At 37.0% G+C, this 21,252-nt stretch overlaps 1 protein-coding gene across 3 annotated transcripts in view; it reads right to left on the reverse strand.

The window, feature by feature from the left end:
- Nucleotides 1-21,252, reverse strand: part of LOC118804515 — a 50,196-nt gene that overhangs the window by 7,094 nt on the left and 21,850 nt on the right. For 2 of the 3 annotated variants that reach the window (XM_036565005.1, XM_036565004.1), the window contains 5 exons: nucleotides 20,618-20,791; nucleotides 20,295-20,468; nucleotides 14,059-14,232; nucleotides 11,495-11,668; nucleotides 5,125-5,286 (listed from right to left, as the gene is read on the reverse strand). In XM_036565005.1, the coding sequence (XP_036420898.1) occupies nucleotides 5,125-5,286; nucleotides 11,495-11,668; nucleotides 14,059-14,232; nucleotides 20,295-20,468; nucleotides 20,618-20,791 (858 nt within the window). The remainder of the gene's footprint in view (nucleotides 1-5,124; nucleotides 5,287-11,494; nucleotides 11,669-14,058; nucleotides 14,233-20,294; nucleotides 20,469-20,617; nucleotides 20,792-21,252) is intronic. The other variant, XM_036565006.1, reaches the window with a different exon arrangement.

The following is a 21,252-nucleotide window of genomic DNA, read 5'->3' on the forward strand; positions in this document are numbered from 1 at the left end:
ATAGGGAAGCTATAATATAGGAAGCTAATGGCCCCAAAATATCTGTTCATTGTGAAATTTAAAAGCAGGACAAGCCATAAAATTGATCAAAAAATTAACAACAGACACAGATCAAGCAAAAGTAGTCGGACAGTGCTCTCTCCTCTCTTAGATAAGCTACAAGGTCCTAAATATGTCATTGAAAAATACACACATATTATAGATCAGTTCAGTCTCAGTTGGTGCAATCAGAAAGAGTGGTTTTGCTCTGCAGGCATGTTTAATAAACCAGGTGACAGAATTTTGTCAGCGAGACAAATATTATGTTTTCTTAGTTAAGTTCACGTAAATTCAGTATTAATTTAATGGAAAGTTGTAAACAACTCTCCCTTGCTTTCTTCTTGATCACTAACCTCCATCAGGGCAGTGTCCTTCAGCTTCTTTCTCCCCCTCTCTTCCTGTGTTTAGTAATACTTTATGTTATTATTAAATACAGATTTATAAGAACTCAAAGAAATAATGAGAGATCAATCATATTATTTTAAACATATATATATGTATATATATATATATATATATATATATGGTAAAAATCTTCTCATTTGACTGGCCTTTGATGGAGCTACCACCTCTTAATTTCCATCTACAGGTTGAGGAATCGAGGGACACAAAATTGCTTAATGATCAACACTATATGACCTTTTCACTGACATTCAGTTACTGTAAACAATAAAATATGGCAAACACTGGTGTCATTGTTTCTAAATACTGAAAAGAAATTACTTGTGTCACTCATTCACACTCTCACCCGATATCCAGCTATACTGACCATAATTTAACACAAATCCATATTGTAGTTGGGAATCTTCACTTTGTCACTACATAGTTTCACTTTGTATGTTGTAGATTTTGAATAAGGTCTAATGTTAATTTTAGTGAGATTTTAGCCAAAATCCTATCTTCATAGACCCTCCTCCAGGTGTATTATGATTTGCTTAGAACTTATGAGGTGTAATATAATTGGCCAATCTGAGGGTTCCACCTTTCATGATAGCAGAGCAGAAGCAGTGCCTCCCCCAGGCAGAGGCACTTGAGTACGGTTTTCTCTGTAACAGTACTTTTGGAGTAGAATTAAATCAAAGTACTTTTACTTGAGTCAATTTTTAATTAAATACTTTTACTTCGCTACTTTAATTTTCATAATGTTACAGAGTAAAAATTAATTATGACCATATCAGCGCAGAAACTAATACGAACAAAGCACGGTTAAATTTAAAAGATTCACCAATCAAAAAACAGCAGCTCCGGCAGGAAAAACACTACAGAGATGTCCAGTGTAGTGGAGAAGGACAGAGGAGGACTTAACCAGCACACACAAGGAACAGACCCCATCCAAACGGTTATCTTTGTTATCTTTATCTTTGTTATCCGCTTTCACAACTCAACTCCAGCCTGAGGCAGTGTTAGCCGAGCTAGCTGATCCGAGCTAAACAGGTACAGGTACTGTGTTTACGGTTCTCTTCTTACTTTTATAATGCTTAGCCCAATGTTAGTACAGATAGCTCCAGTGTTGATATAATTACAAAACCCCACAATTAGGTTACTTCCAGTAATCATTTCATGTAACTGATTACTTCTTTCAGAATGTGATTTGTGTTATATTATGTTATGTTATGTTACATGTTATATTACACTTTCCTGGACAATAAAATAAGTAATAAAGTAAGTAATAAAGTAATCTCTCTACTTGTTACTTCTACATTACTCATCTACTATTCTTCTACATTGATTAAGCATATTTCTTAGAATAAACAAAATTATCTGCCAATATATAGTCAGATAATTTAAGGTAATGATATTACTTAAGTAAAAACATGTCTAGAAATAAATTAAATAATCTTATAATACTAATACATCTCAAAATGAGAAGTATTAGATATGTAGACTACATTTAAGATGAGAGATCTTTCTAGAGATAATTTTCTACAGTGTAGACGGCTGCACTGCTCAGGTTCACAGACCGTCAATTAATTTAAAAATGTGCAGAATGTGCAGTTTTGGCGATTCTCTGCTGCACTGTACCCACCAGAGAATGTGTGTTAAAATCTAACCCAGTTAGTGCATCTTCTGTGCTGATCTTGATACTAAGGTTCATGCTTGTTCTGTCTGTCTGAGACTGGTTCCCCTCTTTGAACCTTTGGTTAAAGTTCTCACAGGGCTGGATTTTTATTTATAAACATTCAGTTTATTTGTAGTTGTAGGTCACTGAGGCCCAACATCCTAAATGTACTTTGTCTAATTTAATAATGGGGCAAGCAAAACTGGCAGTTTGGAAGTCCTTCAGCTTTATGTGTGAAGTGCATTCTTTCTTTCTTTTTTTTTCTTTCTTTCTTTGTTTCCTCTTGTTATTGTTTTTTGAAAAATATATGCCCATTTTGAATTTGATGGCAGCAACGCATTTCAAAAAAGTTCAAGGGCATGTTTACCACTGTGTTTTATCACCTCTTCTTTTAACAACATTCTGTAAGCGTTTGGGAACTGAGGAGACCAATTACTGTAGTTTTGAAAATGAAATGTTTTTCCAATCTTGCTTGATACAGGATTTCAGCTGCTCAGCACTTCAGGGTTTCCTTTGTCATATTTTTTGTTTCATGAAGCACCAAATGTTTTTAGTGGGTGACTGGTCTAGACCACAGACAGGCCGGTTTAGCACTATAGTATGTGCAGAATGTGGTTTGGCATTGTCATACAGAAATAAGTGAGGCCCTCCCTCAAAGAGACATGATTTGGAATGCAGCTTATTTTGCTCCAAAACCTGCATATCGCTGTTGTCGGAAGAAAACCTTGTATCTCCATTTTTGAGGTTTTTCAGTTTTTGACATAATTTGAAAATAACCATGGTTGTATATATTGTATGTAAATTCCATGATAAATGGACCAACAGAAATGACCTGAAATGACTTAGAAAAAAGTCTGGTTCCATTGAGTTACATTAAAAGTAAAGTAGGTTTTTTCCTTCTCCTGTAAAGTTACCATTTTGGAGATGGGGTTTTCTTCCAACAACAGCGATATATCATTCAGCATTAATGGTGTCTTCAGAGATGTGCTAGTCCATGCCATGTGCACTAATGTACCCCATAGCATCATGGATGTTGCCTTTTGAACTGGGTGCTGATAACAAGGCAGATGGTCCCTCTCCTCCTTAGCCTGGAGGACCATGTCCATGATTTCCAAAAAGAATTTCAAATTTTGATTTGTTGGCGCACAGGACACTTTTCCACTTCACCTTAGTCCATGTTAAATGAGCTTGGACCCAGAGAAGGCAATGGTGTTTCTGGATCCTGTTTATATATGGTCTGTTCCTTTGCATGGTAGAGTTTTGACTTGCATTTGCAGATGCAACAATGAACTGTGTTCATAGACAGTTGTTTTCATAATTGTTCTTGAGCTCATACAGTGATTTCTTCTACAGAGTCGTTGCGTATTTTTTAATACCCAATCATATTACTGAGCTGTTGCCAATTAACCCACCCGCTTGTCAAAATAGAGATATATTTTTCAAAAAAACAAATTTCTCAGTTTCAACATTTGAAATGTTGCCTTTGTACTATTTACAATTAATTGGGTGTAAATGATTTGCACATCATTGCATTCTGTTTTTATTTAGGTTTTGCACATGCTTCCAACTATTTTGGAAATGGGGTTGTATGATGTGAAGTGGTAGGAGTCAGTAGATTTGGGAGTGTAGAAGGAGTTGCCCTCTGCCTCTCAGGCAGCGACATGTTTAGCAGTAAGAGGAGCTGTGTGCCAGTCTCAAGAACTTGTGTTAGTTCATCAGCTGTTTGTGAAAATTTCTTGAGTTGATTTGAATTTTCTCCTTGTTGAGTTCAAATGTCATACAGTGACCCCACATTCTTTCCTCTCTTGTCAGCCAGGACTTTTCATGTCTGACCTTTTCTACAGCCATACTGTGGTCACCGAGCTTGTACTTGGTCAGGACCTGTTTTGTTTTTCTCTGACAGCCAGGAGATAATCTTTCAATTCATAATCTGTTTTTTAGCACCATAAGGCATTCAAGTCTACTTTCAGTTTTAATTTCTTTTTTAAAATGTTCCAATCAGTTTGATGAGCTGATTAGTGTTTAACTAATGATGTTTTGTTGAGGCTGTAAAGCAGTGCTGGAGTGAGGCTGCTGTGTGTTACTGTTATAGGGTTAATAATCATCAGAACCAGCAAACTGAATAAACTCATTTCAGGGTTCAGTTCTTGGCTCTGAAGCAGTGTTTCTCTGGGACTTGTCTTCAAGTGCACTCAAAAATATAGGAAACTTTTTGTATGTTTACTAACAGAGAAAATTGGCATAATTCCACTCTGCCTGCATTAGTTGGTGTTTTTCATAAATTTTTGTTAAGATTATACAGATTATGAGTTCTTGGCTCCAGATGTAAGGGATAATTTGAGCGTTGTCCTCTGCTGCTCAGGGGCATTGATCATTCCATTTCTGATGCTGTCAGGGCCACAAGCTTTTTTTTTGGATTTTAAAGATTTGAGTTTTTGAGCCAAGTAGAACTCAAGTTATTCCACATTCCCAGATTCTATATTATAAAATCTTCAAAGATTCAATGAGTTTTATTTTTAAAGTTTGTTTTTTCAGTTACACTGAAATAAACTGTCCAATAAGTTGGACTTAGTTTATATTGCTTTATTGCTTCACAGTCCTTCACAGTTTCATTTAAATGTTGAAGGTAGCAGCTTTTTGATCTGAATTCGGTTCATTTCCATTCAGTTCATGCTGATTATTGGCAAGACAATGCTGAATTTGTATTACTGTGAGTTATATAGTTTGACAGTTTTAAAAGAAATGGTTTTTGTTGGTTTGGTAAAAAAACATAAAAGCAAATAAATAACTGTTAAGCTTAAAACATTAAAACTTCAATATCTCTCTCTTTCTCTCTGTCCCACACACACACATACACACACACTCTCTCTCTCTCTCTCCCACACACACACACACACACACACACACACACACAGGCCTTTATGTTTATGATTTGAAGTGACTGAATAAAAGTCTCTGTTCAAAATTAAAAAAAATCTCTCTCTCTCTCTCTCTCTCTCTCTCTCTCTCTCTCTCTCTCTCTATACCTGAGTGTGTGAAGTGTACAGAGTGGATCAGAAAGCAGTTTCACTCCGGATTCTCCTGGGTGATTGTAGGTCAGATCCAGTTTTTTCAGTTTGGAAGGGTTTGATTTAAGAGCTGAAGCCAGAGAAGAACAGCCTTCCTCTGTTACTAAACAACCAGATAACCTACAGAAAAGAGGGAAAAACAGAGAGATAAATAAAAGAATAGAGAAGTCTATACATAAAACAGCTGTATTTCTGTCATTTTAGTGCATAAACTACAAGCACCTTCACATTCTGTGAAATATACAATGTGTATATTTATTATAACATATTAAACAGAATGAAACAGCTTTACATACCTAATAACAACATGTGCAGAGTCAGATTGTTTCAGATATGATTCTGAGTTTTAAAAATGTTTAAATAAAAGATCTACAGACTGAATTCAGGAGCTGCTGACAGTTCCAACTGCACCACTGACACATTAATGTAAATACTGAACAGTGTTATGCTGCTCTGTCTCACTTCTCTTTTTTAAGTAAGGAATTCTGTTTCTCGCAAACTCTTACCCCACACTTGTTTCCTAAATACACTGGTTTGATAAAATGAGTTTTACCCCTACACTGCCCGGAAGATGTTTGTAGTGAAGTCCCTCATGCCAAATAGAATCAGATGCCTCCTTGAAATCTACAAAACAGGTGAGAACTTTTCATTTTTTAATTGATGTATGTGTCCAATAATTGGGGTTTGTAGGTTGTCGATGTGGTCCGTTGTTCTGTGACTTGGAAAAAAACGAATCTGACTCTTTTCTCAGGAAACTGTGTTCACTAACACAATGTTAAGAAATAAGACATAGGAAAGTCATGTGAGTGCACATGCAACATATTGTTCCCATCTTGTTCTGATATATAAGCGTACATGAGCAGTAGCAAAGAGGAAAGCTACATGTTGGCTTCTCTCCCATGAGCATTGTCCAGTGTACCTTGCTGAATTACTAATATTATCACATCAGCAGTGTTTGGATGCATCAGTGGTGAGTTTTGTTTCTTGCAAATGATACTTATAATTTGATGTACTTCAGTGATAAACAAATTTGGCATTGAAGTCACTGGAAAACCTTTAGCTTTATCAACAGAGCCATAAATGAAACTTTTAAAAGCTGCATGAGAACAAGAAGTGTACTGTGGAGTCATCCATAGCAAATGTGCATAACTACACAAGCAGCCTGGCTTTAGGGTGCCACTATGGATGGTTCAAAGGGTCAAAATAAATGAGAGGCATTATTAATTTATCATGTTAATGAGTTATCATTGTGTTAACTTTGACACCAACAATACTTGCATAATACATAATAGGTATGTAATTGTCACATGATTTACATTCTGGTTTTAGTCCACATTTCTGACTTTGTTCTGTTTTTTTTTTTTTCAATGTCAAAAATGCAAAACACACAAAAAAACAAAATGTAAGGGTTTTTTTCAGTCTGCAAAATAAAACTGTACACACATAAATAACTTTGTAAATTCAAATGTAAATCATAATAAAATATATGCAAACAGAATTCTGGAGTAAACTGAATTTATTTAATGCTGGTGATCACTGATTTCTAAGGATTAATTAAGTATTTCAATAATTGATTAAAATCTTTGAAAGCATGAGAAAGGAACACTGAGAGGAAAAGTGAAAGTCTGTATGAAAGCACCAGTGGTTCCAAACTTGCATCCCTCATATTCCTATATAAAAGTACTGTCACGCTTCCTGGTTCTCATTCGGACTCCCAGACCACCAAGAACTCCACTTCCCAGAATCCTTCAGTCAGTCACGAGACTCTGCCAACCAATCACCAACCACCTAACAGATCACAGTCACCGGAATACTAATCATCATCACCTGTTGCACTCTGTATTTATACCGGTTTGTTTGAAACGTATCTTTGCGAAGTATTGCCCTTACCTAGTCTGTGCATACCGAGCCGTTTGTTTTTCTGATTGCTACTCCGTGTTTGACCTCGCTTGTTTTTTCGTTTTTGATTCTCGTCTCTGTCTTGGCTTTGTTGTTTTGGTTTTTGTGCTATTTCTGGTTACGACTCTCGCCTGTTTTTTCGACTTCGCTTTCGCCTATGCCCATGTATTTCGTCTGCTTATTCTGGTTATTGGCCTGGTCTGGTGTTAACCCTGTTTACTCCCGTCAGAATAAATCTTCCGGATTAACTTTTATCCGCGTGTGTCTGGTTTACAAACCCTGCGTTACAAGTACAGAAAGCTATAACTCTCTTCTTTCATAGATAGCAGTTAAAATCATTCATTTATAGATGTTAGATGTTTTATTATGTTTTATCTATTAATAATAGTTGTTTATTAATGTGTTAGTTAATGCAACTCAACATTAGGACAGTAAGAACTAAACACTAATGAACAATTTATCTAAATCTATAAGAATGTAAAGTCTAAATATTATACACATATATATAAAAAATGTATAGTAGAACAAAGAATTAGAATTAAAATTTATTAGAATTAACTCATGTAGCCATTAACTAAAATCTCATGTAAACATTTAGTAATGTGTTAAATATTAATTAAAGTAACAACTAAAATACTTGTGTAACGGTGGAGGCAAGGAGGTGGGATGCAAATGCAAGTTGCTTTTATTGAAATTAGAGTCCAGAGTAGCAGAGGTTTGAAGAACGAATCAGTCCATGACAAAAACCAAACTACAAGAAGAAAGCAAACAAGAGACAAGGAAACATCCGCAAGAACATCCACAATGCAAGACAGAGACTGAACAAACACAGGGGTATAAATACACAGAGGGGAAATGAGAAACACCTGTGACTAATGAGGGGTGGAGCAGATAACAAGGGGCAGGACCAGGGAGGAGACACAGAACAACAAAAGCACATGGTACAAGAAAACAAAAAGGCACATGGCTACCATAGAGGGGACGAAAGACACACTGAGAGGGACAAAGGGAGAATCCGTGACAGAACCCCCCTCCTAACGCGCAGCTCCTGAAGTGCGAAAAACAAAGGCCATCCAAAGCGGGAGCCAGGTAGGAGGAGGGACCAGAAAAACATATGAACATAAACATTAAACTATACAGGGGACAGGACACCAGACCGGGATCATACACTAAACTGTGCAAGGGACTGGACAAGGGACAACGACAAAACAGACAGGAAACTAGACAGAGGAATGCATGGGAAACTGGATAGGGGAATGGACAGGAAACTTCTGAAATGACAGGACATGAGACAGGACAAATGGTTGAATGCGAGACTGGACAGTAGACTGAACATGGGACTGGACAGATGATGGGATGAAGGAAGAGACAGATGAGACATAAGTGGAAAGAGACAGAAAAAAGGGCTGGACAGGAGATGGAACACGCAACTGGATAGGACCTGACAGGGACAAGACTGGAAATAAAAGTGGAGAGAGAACAGGAGACTGGAGCAGAGAAACAGGGTACTGGAGGGAAGTCTGGACAGAGGAACAGACAGTGGGCTGGACAGAGGAACAGACAGTGGGCTGGACAAGAGACTGCGTAGGAGGCTGGAAAGATGGCAGAACAGGAGATGGAGTTAACATAGACATGGGGACAGGAACAGACATGGTTACTGGGACAGGAACAGAAACACGGACAGGAATGGGTACAATAAGACCAAACACAGAAACAGGAACACTGAGACGGGTACAGATATATACATGGTTACAGGGACAAAAACAAAACTATGGACTGGAGACTGGACAGACTTGGGGGAAAACACAGAATTAAGAAGTTCATGCAGGTGAAGGAACAGGGTGGCAGACTGAGTGGGGAACTGGAAAAGCAAGGAGAATGGTACTTGAGCAGGGAGCTGGGTAAATGTTGCAGGAGCAGGATGCCTGGAAGGCCGGCACTGGAGCAGAACGCTGTGAGGCAGTTACTGGACGCTGAAAGGTAGGCATAGGAGGGGGTTGCTTGGGGGGGTCGGCGGTGGAGCCTGATGCTGAGAGGCCGGCGCCAAACCAGGACAGGAAGTGACAAAAGGGGTATCCCAGGGTGCAGGAGCAGAAACTGGAGCATCCCAGGGGGTAAAGGAGCAGGAGTGGCCCAGGAAGCAGGAACTGGGACTGGCGACTCTGAGGCCACGGGCAGGTCTGGAGACATCGAGGCAACCAGCAGGTCAGGGAACTCATAAGTGATGTCCCCGGCTGCAGGCTGGGCCGCAGCGACATCCATGGCTGCTGGCTGAGCTGAGAGCAAGGAAGTTTTTTCTCCTTACCAGGGAACAACAACTGAAGCCGACGAAGCAGATGGTAACTCTCCTGAAGTCCGACCTTATTCTCATAAATAAGTTCATGCAAACTTGCTGCTTCCCTGTGTGGTCTTGCATTCTGTAACGGTGGAGGCAAGGAGGTGGGATGCAAATGCGAGTTGCTTTTATTGAAATTAGTGCAGAGTCCAGAGTAGCATAGGTTTGAAGAACGGATGAGTCCATGACAAAAACCAAACTACAAGAAGAAAGCAAACAAGAGACAAGGAAACATCCGCAAGAACATCCGCAAGAACATCTGCAAGAACATCCGCAATACAAGACAGAGACTGAACAAACACAGGGGTATAAATACACAGAGGGGAAATGAGAAACACCTGTGACTAATGAGGGGCGGAGCACAGGCAGGTGGAACAGATAACAAGGGGCAGAACCAGGGAGGAGACACAGAACAACAACAAAAGCACATGGTACAAGAAAACAAAAGGCACTTGGCTACCATAGAGGGGACGAAAGACACACTGAGAGGGACAAAGGGAGAATCCGTGACAACTTGATAAAGATGGCAGACTGTCTGATAACTGTATAATTTAGTGGCCGCCTAAACTACTCCTGAAGTTTTCCTGCCCTGCAGGTTTGGGTGTTTCACTGTTCCAACTAATCAGGGTCCAGTTTCCCAAAAACATCTTAGTGTTAAAATCATCTTAACTGGTAGAGAGAGAGTTCACTGGAACTAAGAGTTCTTCACTGTAAGTAAGGGGTCTAGGCCAACCCCTGAAAAACAACCCCATAGCATTATCCCTCCTCCACCAAACCTTACAGTTGGCACAATGCAGTCAGGCAGGTAATGTCCTCCTGGCATTCGCCAAACCCAGACTCATCCATCAGACTGCCAGATAGAGAAGTGTGATTTGTCACTCCACAGAATACGTTTCCACTGCTCCAGAGTCCAGTAGCAGCGTGCTTTACACCACTCCACCCGACACTTGGCATTGTGCATTCTGATCTTACGCTTGTGTGTAGCTGCTCAGCCATGGAAATCCATTTCGTGAAGCTCCTAATGTGCAGTTGTTTTGCTGATGTTGCTTCCAGAGGCAATTTGGAACTCTTTAGTCAGTGATTCAACAGAGGATAGGTGGTGTGCTCTTCAGCACTCACTGGCCTCACTCTGTGAGTTTTCATGGTCTACCACTTTGTGGCTGAGCTGTTGTTGCTCCTAGGTGCTTATAGTAATATCGCTTACAGTTGAAATGGCAGATCTGGCAGAATAGAAATTTCACAAACAGATGTGTGGCAGAGGTAGCATCCTATGACAGTGCCACGTTTAAAGTCACTAAGCTCATATATTATATATAATAATATTAATAATATATTGAATTAATCCATTAATGGCCAGGGCCCACCAGCAGGCCCAAAGTTTTATTACACACACTTCTATAACCTAAGAACAGCTCAGCCAGTTTGCACTGAAGTCTCTGTAGTTACTGAACAGTAAGGCTTAGTATATAATAAACCTGCCTTTTTTAGGGGTTAAGGCAAAATGTCTGGAATTTTAAGAGGTTAAGATTGATAAATATATATGGTATCAAGGAATTGATTTTTATATACAATGTAACATAACATTTCTAAAAACAACACTGATATGTTGCTGAGGTTTTTATTAATGTTAACAATGTTTTAGGTAACGGTTATGTAATGATTTTATTCTAATCTTTGTCCTAATATTATTGTTGTGAATGATATAATACATTAATTAGAATAATCAAAGCTATTAATTAAAACATTATTTGGCATTATCATAAACTTTAATAAATTGTTCATTAGTGTTTCATTCTTACTGTCCCAATTGTTGAATAACATTAATAAACTACTCAATAAAATCTAAAATAATGTTCTTTATTTCTATCACTAGTTATTTCATTATTTATTGTGACTTCATTTTACTGTTTAGTAATGCTTATAATCTCTAAAATACCATACATTTGTGTACTCTTATTGTACAGTGTTACCAGTTTAAGACTGTTAGTCCAGTTCACTAGAATGCTCATCTTGTGTTTTGATATATATAGAGGAACATCAGAGAAGCACTGAATTTAACAGCTAAAATCTTTCCATTCAGGAATGAAGGTTTACCTGAGTATCTCCAGTTTAAAGTAAGGGCTTTTCAGTCCATCAGAGAGCTTGTCCATGCCTGAGTCCTTTAGGTCATTTATACTAAGGTCCAGTTCTCTCAGAAAGGAGTTTTCAAATTTTAAAGCTGATCCCAGATTTTCACAAGATGTTTCCCCCAAATTACAAAGACCTAGTCTGGAAAGGGAGAGGAAATACAACGCATTTAACCAAATACTTAATATTTTACCAGTACTTAATTAACTAAGAAAAAAAATAATTTTGATAATTTATAATTTATATCACTGTTTAGACAACACCATTGATTGCTTCTATTTTATGTTATTAAGGTAGTTACAGAAAATTACAAAAGAAAAAAATTAAGTTTAGCCAGAAGAAATAGCATTAGACAAAAAGGAGACATGCAGTACTTCTGACCCAAATAAAAATATAATAATTACTTTTGGCATTAAAAAATAACTACACCCCACTATTTTCAGCTAACTCCACACCTAGCTCAATTTTGAAAAATGCTCAAAAATGGGAGGGGCATGTTGGGAGAGGAGCTGCAAAAATCTACGAGAATATATGGAGAGTGACAGAATCAAACAGCACTTTCGCAACTGAGAGGTCTTACAAGGTTGAAGACTTTTCTCTATTACTATCCCCATCTACGATGAGGGAAGGTGTTTCTGATCAGGCAGTGCGTCTTGAGCCTTAACAGAATGAGCCACCGACTCAAGCTGCCGAAGAGTTAACATCGTGCCAGAAAATTATTAGCAGCGAGTAGGAGAGGAGTCAGAACGGTAGAACATTCCCTAAAACCATGACAGCTAGCTTGTAATTATCTGTTCAGCAGGTACATATTCGATATAACCCAAGTCCTGATTTCTTAGATGTACTGAATTCTGAATGAATAAAGTGGATTTCTTTAAACAACGTCTAAGTTTCATTCAGTTTGACATCAAGCTATGAAAAACATATTTCGATTATTTACAGTGCATATGTGGTGAAAATATGGTTTAAATTGGTTTACCAAACAAAACATTGCAGCAAACTCACATCAAATAGGCACAGTCTTACAGCTTCATGGCCAAATACTAAACACTTAAATGATTTTCAATTGTATTTTCATACAAAATTAGCAAAGATTATTAAATGACTGTTGCAATGAACTCATAAATAGCCAATACATGTATCACTAACTTATGCTATTTTCAGACAAAAACTTTTTAGCAGCAAGATAAAATATTTTAACAGAGAACAAAATATCATAATGATGAAATGTTTCCTTTCAGCACATGTAGAGAAAATTTCCCTGCTTTGAAGAAAACTTTATTATGACCTGCCAAGTATGCCTCAAAACCTGTGTAAATATCCATTTTTACAAGTCAAATATTTTGTATTATTGTTCTTTTTTAAATTATAAGCTGTTTCTTATGTTCTGCGATAAGGCCCTGTCAGCTAATTTAGAGAATGGGCAGCAAAACTTTTCATCTTATATAGCAAACAGAAAAAAAATGCATAATTAATATGCACTAGCAGAACATGCTGTGATCAGTCTCAGGCCTCAGACTTTTCTCCTTTGCTAATTGTGTCAAGATTTGTCTTTGTTTACATTTTATTGATATTTAATTTGATACATTTGATATGATACAGCCAGGTCATATTTTCAAATGGTGATACTATTATTATAGTTTTCGATAATCTGATTTAACTATTAAGGAGGAACACAGTAACAACTCATGCATTAGTAATGGGTTTTCAAGATTTTCACTTTATAATACTGCTTATTGTAAACAACTCCAAAGTTCAGTCTTAGCAGTTGGTTGCATTTTCTGTTTCTCATCAACCAAGTAATCCCAAAAATGTTCAAACATGTTGAGGTCTGAGCTCAGGGGTGGCCAGTCTATTATTCTGAAAACACCACTAGGTCCTTTGCCTGATAAGTATGCATTGATCTCAGCATCGTGTGTAGGGTAATTATCTTTCTGTGGAATATTTTTTTCCCAATCAGTTTTGGTGGTCTACCAAGTCTCACACAGTTGTTCAGAGATCCATTTTCTCTATATAGTTCCTCATTCTCATTTTTCTTTGATTTTCCCCTTCCTTATGGAAGTGGATTATCTTATATTTGATCTCTTCAAAATATGTCTTTTAATCAGTTTAAATGCATATAAAAAGGCATTTAAAATGCAGCTTAGGTGTGTTTAGGTGGTTATTGTGTGACTGTTTATGTCTCTTTAAAGAATGGAAGAGTTAAAGTGACATTAGAATGTACAAAAGTAAAGACTGGACAAATTAAATACAATAATAATAAATAATAGCATTGATATTATACTTACATTTAATTTTCTGTTAAATATATGTTTTGTTCTGACAATAAAAATGAATAATGTACAAAATGAATGTTTTAAATTTACATTGAATAAACAAAACATTCATCTCTAACTTTTGCACAGTACTGTACATAAATAAAATGTTTTTCACTCTGTAGTAATTCTGATTCTTACCTATGTAGTGGAGTAGTAATGATTGATCTGTTAGCATATTCGTTTAGTTTAAGAATGACTTTGCAAAATGTTTACCTGAGTATCTCCAGTTTACAGTGTGAACTCTTGAGTCCGTCAGAAAGAACCTTCACACCTGAATTCTGCAGTCCATTGTGTGTTAGGTCCAGTTCTCTCAAGTGAGAATTCTGTGTTTGTAAAGCTGGTGTGAGAAATTCACAGGACTTTTCAGTGAGATTACAGGCAACTAATCTGCAAAAAAGGGAGAAAATACAGTACAGAATTTTATTTAATCAGTTCATACATGCTGGTATGTTTTCATTCTAAAGCCAAGCCAATAAAATAGACTATAATATTTAAAATTGAATATCAAAGTCTTGTCAATTTCTTGCAGATGTGATGTAAAATATTATTAACATATTATTACTAAAAAGTAGCACATTGATTAAGTGCAATGTTTCACTAAATACACCACTAAATACACTGTGTGAGGAAGTCCCTCTTGATTAGATTGGTTGCATTTCCCTGTAAATTGGCAGACAGGATGTTTCTGTAGGCTTCATTTTGCTGCTACCATCATGAGTTACATCATCAATAAAGATAAGTAAGCATGTTCCAGAAGCAGCCATATGATGAGATCATATGTTTTGGATTATGAGCAGATCCTTTCATTCTCCACACTTTGTCTTTTCATTTGCTTTGGGAGAGGTTAATCTTGGCCTCATCAGTCTATAAAATTCTGTTCCAGAACTTTTATGACATCTCTATATTTCTTGGCTTATTCTAATCTAGCCATCTGATTCTTACTGCTGATGAGTGGTTTGCATTCTGTGGTATGGCCTCTATATTTCTGTTCTCAAAGTCTTCTTTGAATAGAGAATTTGGATGCCTTCATTACTGCCCTGTGGAGATTGCTTGTGACATTGGCATAGGAACCGGAGGAGATGGGTGGAAACGGCTGCATTTGTCTCACCCAAAAAGTATACTGCAAGGGATTTTAAGTGGCACTGGGCCTTTTTTAAGGCTTTTGTTGAGGTGCTTGTTCTAAAATAAAGAGTGTTTGCCTAAAAAAACTATGCTGTGTTTGAATATCCTCCAATCACCAGTTTCTCTGGCCTCAGCGTTTGACTTGTTGTAGCATCTAGTTGGTAGTGAGGTTAGCTTTCACCAGCTTTGAACTTGAGGTCAGTAAAAAGAGCACAACAAATAGTAACAAAGGCTAATTATAGCTATGAAAATGTCTTACGTATAACGTTTTGGTACTAGAAAGGTTTGGGTTGGCTAACCTTAACTATGCTCAAGTCATCAAAAAACACTCCGAAACATCAAGTTATGTTAGCCTCTGGCCACGTCCCAATCTGCATACTGCCACACCAAATAGTATGTAAAAATTAGTACACCATCATTAGATGTGCTTTCAGTACTGTAGTATGTAAAGTTCCAAAGTGTGTTGTTTAGGACACAGCCTCACTGTCTAATGTTAGTCTTGTAACACTAGAACTTTCTTAGTATTAACCTTATTGTAAATTGTTTTGACATCTCATTTCAGCATACTGCTACTAAAAAAAGTGATAGATAAAACCATCACAGGACATAACGTTACTGTTTTTTTTATAGAGTAGCCTTAAGCCCTATTCTAACATATAGATTTTCATGGTTAGATGGGGTATTGCCAGTTTACCTTGCCATTATTTTGTTTACGCTAACAATTTAACTTTCTGTGTTGATGAATGCAGTGTATCATTAGCCTCACCATTAGCTTGGGAATTCACAGCAAACAGTCAACTTCACTGCATAAAATCAAACTGTAATTTTTACGTATTCTGAGTTGTAGGGGAGCACAGGGAACAGCCTAACGCGGAGCACGGTTTAACGGTTAGAAGGTCAAGCAGTGTGAGCTTCTGGCCACATTATCACATTTCTTAGCCATGTTCACCCATGGAAATTCAGAGCGATTCATCTTTAATCACTGTCTTGTTGCCTATAATGCAGCATCATTTTGAAGCACATGACAAGCTCACAGCAAGTGCTAACGAGACTTAATCAGACTTTTCGAGCAAGTGTTACAACTAACCCTCTGTTTGTTACAACTAACCACACCCATGGGGCAAATCCAAATCCAAAAGACACTTTCATTCATTCACTCATATACTCAAAGTGATTATTCCAACTTAAATATTTTTACAATTATTTAACACAAACCAAAATGTGTTAGTTTGTGCCCTGTTCTCCCCTACATATAAGATAGGATAGTAATTTTACATATCAGCCTTATTTTAGCCACAGACAATGCTGAGGCTGAAGTCAGGTTCCTATTTGCCAGCTTCTTGTTCAAATGCCTGTTCCACCTTAAATATTGCAGCAGTTACATTGTGCTGCTAATAACTGCCGCACCATTTAAGGTGAAATGGAAAAATCTGAACAAGAAGCTGGTGAGTAAGAATCTGACTTCAGCTTTGTCAGAGAACACAAGAAAGCACTTCTTTGAGTGTCTCCATACTGTTCAATGCCAATTTATCAGATCAATAAACACAAATAATACAGTGTGCTTAGTTTTTCATAAGCCTCTTCAGAATTGTTTTCAAACAGCTATTCAGCTCTGTGACTACAGTGGCAGATTCATAATAGCAAATGTGTCCTCCCCAATGTCAAACTCACTCCTACGCCCTTGGCTGGGGATGTCACTGACTGTTGTTTTTGGGGTTCTCATCAAAGCTCTCACAGTGTTTCTGTCATCAACTGCTGTTGTTTTCCCTGGCCAACCTGTTCAATGTCTGGTTAATTAAGTTCTTGATGAGGTCAATATCAATAAACGTGCCTTTGGTCATTTATTTATTTCATACAAACTTTGAGAAACAATTAAATGTTCAAGTTTTACTCTGAATGAACACATTATTATGAATACATAAGAATGTTAATCTTCATTTTAATATATATTTTATACATTTTATACCCTTTTTTGTGGAGATGGGGATTTTGACATGTCCTGCAGGTGCTTCATAGTTAAGTATGGTTAAATAACAACTTTTTTTAAAACTTCTATGTTTTCGTAAGGTTTTAAAGAAGTTTGTCAGTAATTTAGGCATTTTGATTATACGTTTTTCAATTTTCATTAAAATATAAACAAGAATTGCCAGCTACCCTGTCATCTTAGCATAACTTTGACATCAGTGACATCACAATCTTCATATTGTTTTATCTTATCAATGGACTAAACACACCTGCTGCATGTTCAGTAAGTATATAAGTTTATTTCACTTAATATTTCTCACATTGTCTCCATGCTTAGCTGAAATCAAGCTTAAGATATCCGCCCTGTTGTGGTGAAATATCGAGTTTGAGAATATCAGAATATATCTTTGAAGCAAAAAAAGGTCATCTCGAACATATCAACATGTGTGCAACCATAGGTCAATCATGTGTTCATCAATTGCTGACTTTAGCTAAATTTATCTACATTTTGCCATGACTGGGTGGATGCATGCATGATAGGGTGGACATATACATGCATTTCCTTTGTTGTTTCTTGTTTTGTTTTTTTTGTTTTTTTTTTTATAAAATGGCATTTCGTACGAATTGTTGAACTATTGATGGTTAAAAGAGTTACACTGTTTTTGCAAGATTTTAAAACAGGCAAAACCTCCTGTGCCTCGTCATACTGCTACAAGGGCACTTAAATGGTAAGAATGACCAAAACACCAACACAATCAGTCGTTCACTTACACACCCAAACCTACTCTCCACTATATATACTTAGATATTTATTATGGACACATTGTTAATTAAACTACTGCCATTTTTGTCCTTGTACACCCCATCACCTTCATGTTTTATAAAAATAAATATGTAATTCTTCACAGGTAAACAAACTATTATAATTGATTTTTGCTGGACTGCCTAGCAGCCAGCCTAGAAGAGGCATTTTCACTTACTGACTGACTGACTAACTTTGTTGAAAGACGCATGTGTGAGAAGTGTAGCTAGCCCTCCGTAGGTGATGGTAATGCACCCTAAGTTAGCCTGCTAAACACCCCATAACTGCCATTTGTCCAAAAGAAGAAGACCTGGGCACTGATTTCTCATGCAATACAGCATTAGGGAAGCTTGTTTTATGAGGGTGTGTGTCCTTGCTTGACACACGTGAGCTGAGGGAGCTCCAATGGCTCCTTGTCAGCTCTTTTTCAACACTGTGTGTCTGTCTTAGGAGAAGTTTTTCAACGTGGTCTCGACCGAGTCCAACTACTGTTTTTTGGTAGTCAGCAGCTCAGGGGTTAAACTGGGCTGGAGAGAACCAGAACTTTATAGCATTTTTGGTTCATCTCAGTGGCAAACAGCGCTGAGCTCTGGTGCTGTTTTTTGGTGGAAATGTAAACTATTTCACAATAAAATCTTTATGAACCCCCTTTTAACTATTCAATGTGAAAATACAGAGAAATGACCTTTAACCTCTCCAACTCTTCAAATTCATTTGTTTTTTGCCACCATGTGTTTAAACAGTTCTCCTTGCCTCGTTCTATCATCTGATATATTGGTTGGTTTATGTCTGCTGTTTCATAATGTTTTAACTCAGTAAATAGATGTGTTTCAAATTCATTATACCCCAACAAATAGCCCAGATTTATTTGGGGTTTGGAAAGTAACGTAGATGTAAACTAATGAGAATTGTAAGATTATTTTTCCCTAGAAGTAATAAGTAAAGTGATCCCATTACAGTTTGAGAGAAGTCGTAATTTGGAATGGAATATTTTTTTAAATAACTATCCCACCATTGGTCAGTGATGGGTCAGCTTCTTATTTTGGAACATAACCATAGTTTTCTGTTCTTGAAGTAGATCATGCATCTAACTAAAAATTTTGAAAGGCTAATTTTGGACTGTATGTGAGCTTGTTAAGTTCCCTGTGGGGCGTGTTTGTACTCAAGTTGGCTTGACTGTAAAAATGCATATGCTACTACAGGCTTTAGAATAGTAATACTGAACCTACAGTATTAAATGGGGTGTGGGGTTTGAGAGGTGTCATGTACTGTCAACTGTGTACCCTTTACTTTTTAAGTGGCTGCTTCACCCCTGGCGTTATTTACCAGAAGTAACAGAGGAGAAAGCATGCGGCCTGTCAGTCTGGCAAAACTAGGCTTGCCTATGCTTGTTTACACATAACTGTGGGTCAAGTAATTTTATTTTAATTTTTGTTCAAAGCTGTTTACTGTTGCTGTTGTCTGGGGGGCAAGGATGCCTGATGTGGATGTGGAGGGAAATAAACAAATTTTACAACAAAATCCAACTTGAGGGGCCATAAGAATTTCTGTGGAAAAGGGGACACAATATTGCTCTGAAAATGACTTTATTGTTTCTATAATACTTCAGAAACATAATTCATATATGTTGTGTTTATTCATGAGAGGTTGAACTTGTGTTTGTGTCCTAAGATGTTGGCTTGCCATTGTATAAATAAAAAAATAAATAAAAATCTTAAGTAATTTTTTGACATTTATGAGGTCCTAAAGGCACACTATACTGATACTGACCCAGTGGTTTCTTTCTTTTTAAGGACATTCCAAATTGTTGTATTGTCTATGCCCAATGCTTGTGCAATGGCTTTGATCAATTCCCCCCTTTTCTCAGCTTCAAAATAGCTTGCTTTTCCTTTTTAAATAGCTCTCTGATCTTCATGTTGGTGTATCTTTTTTAACCACAATGCAGTCTGCACAGGCAAAACACAGGGCTTAAACCAAGAGCAGACATTCAGAGCAATTAATTATTTAAACAGTCAATCTAAAAGAGCATATCTAGGCAACAAAAAATGCTCCATTATCTTTGCTCACTTGAAAATTGAATAGATTCAAACAAAAAGTGCCATGTTCTAAGTTGTTTAATACAGCTAAATATAAATAAATAAATAAACAAATAAATAAATAAATAGTCATGGTTTCTCAAACACAAATGTATTCAGTGTATAGTAAAAATAAAAAACTGGCCTTGCTGCTACAGTACTTTCAGAGGAGATTATGTGCCTGAAATTTCAAAACCCATGCACACACTTTCTGTATTATCTCCTCACTGTGCATGTGTAACTTAACTCTGAAAATGGCCCTCTGTTTGTAATTTAGCCCATGAGTGAGAGACATTTATTGGTGTACATTTTCTCTGAAAGATACATTTACGCTTCAAAGACAGAAAGAAAGCAGATTTATGGTATCAATTCATGCGAATTGACATATCCCTGATTATAGCAAAGGGGCTGAAGCCAGCTTAAGACAGTTTAGTCAGCATAAATTTTATCTCTGCAACTCAGGAATAAATTCACAGAACACTTACCTGAGCACCTCCAGTTTACAGTGTGAACTCTTCAGTCCAGTACAGAGCTGATTCACGCCTGGATCCCCCAAGTCATTTTTACTGAGGTCCAGTTCTTTCAGAGAGGACCTCTCTGATTCTAAAACTGACCTCAGTGTATCACAGGATTGATAACAAAGTTTACACAAAATAAGTCTGCAAATGGAGAGCAATTCCAACAGATTTTTACAATACACTCAAAGGAAGATGTTTTAATTGAATTAAATGTGTGCACATTTTTTACATATTCCTGCAGTCAGTATAATATTCCAAATTTATGTCAATAAATAAACACTAATACTAGCCTGAGTATCTCCAGTTTACAATGTGAACTCTTCAGTCCATCTGAGAGCTTCTCCAGTCCTGAATCCTCCAGGTCATTATAACTGAGGTCTAGTTCTCTCAGGGAGGAGTTTTCTGATTGCAGAGCTGCACCCAAAGTTATGATGGAAAGTTCAGAGAGATTACAGCCAGCAAATCTACAAAAAGCAAACAAAGAAAGTGATTAAAACTGACTTTCAGTTCTATACTCCACTGGTTTGGTTTTAAAACTTTAGCTTGGCTCCTGAAAAATGAAAAATATGGAATCTAGTCCTTTTTTCCATCTCCATGTGCAGCTAATTCACAGTCACTAATTGCTGATGGCAAAGAACGTGTACACTTTCTTGTAATTCACTACTTCAATTTTGTTTTATACAAGCACAGGTATGGCCTTATTCCTGTATATATCTACTGTTCTATTTTGCATTAAAAAGGGGAAACAAGATCAGGAACATTTAATTGAAATTACATATATATTTCATTGTTCACTGCATTGTGAAGTAAGCCAAATATTGCTGGCAACAACAAAAGCCAATGGGTAATGGTAACCTACGTAAGTCATTCATGACACTTGAAATAAACCTGCAATAAACATTTCAGACAGCACTATGTTAAACCA

This window comes from Colossoma macropomum, unplaced genomic scaffold (genome assembly GCF_904425465.1).
Source record: "Colossoma macropomum unplaced genomic scaffold, Colossoma_macropomum, whole genome shotgun sequence".
NCBI lineage: Eukaryota > Metazoa > Chordata > Actinopteri > Characiformes > Serrasalmidae > Colossoma > Colossoma macropomum.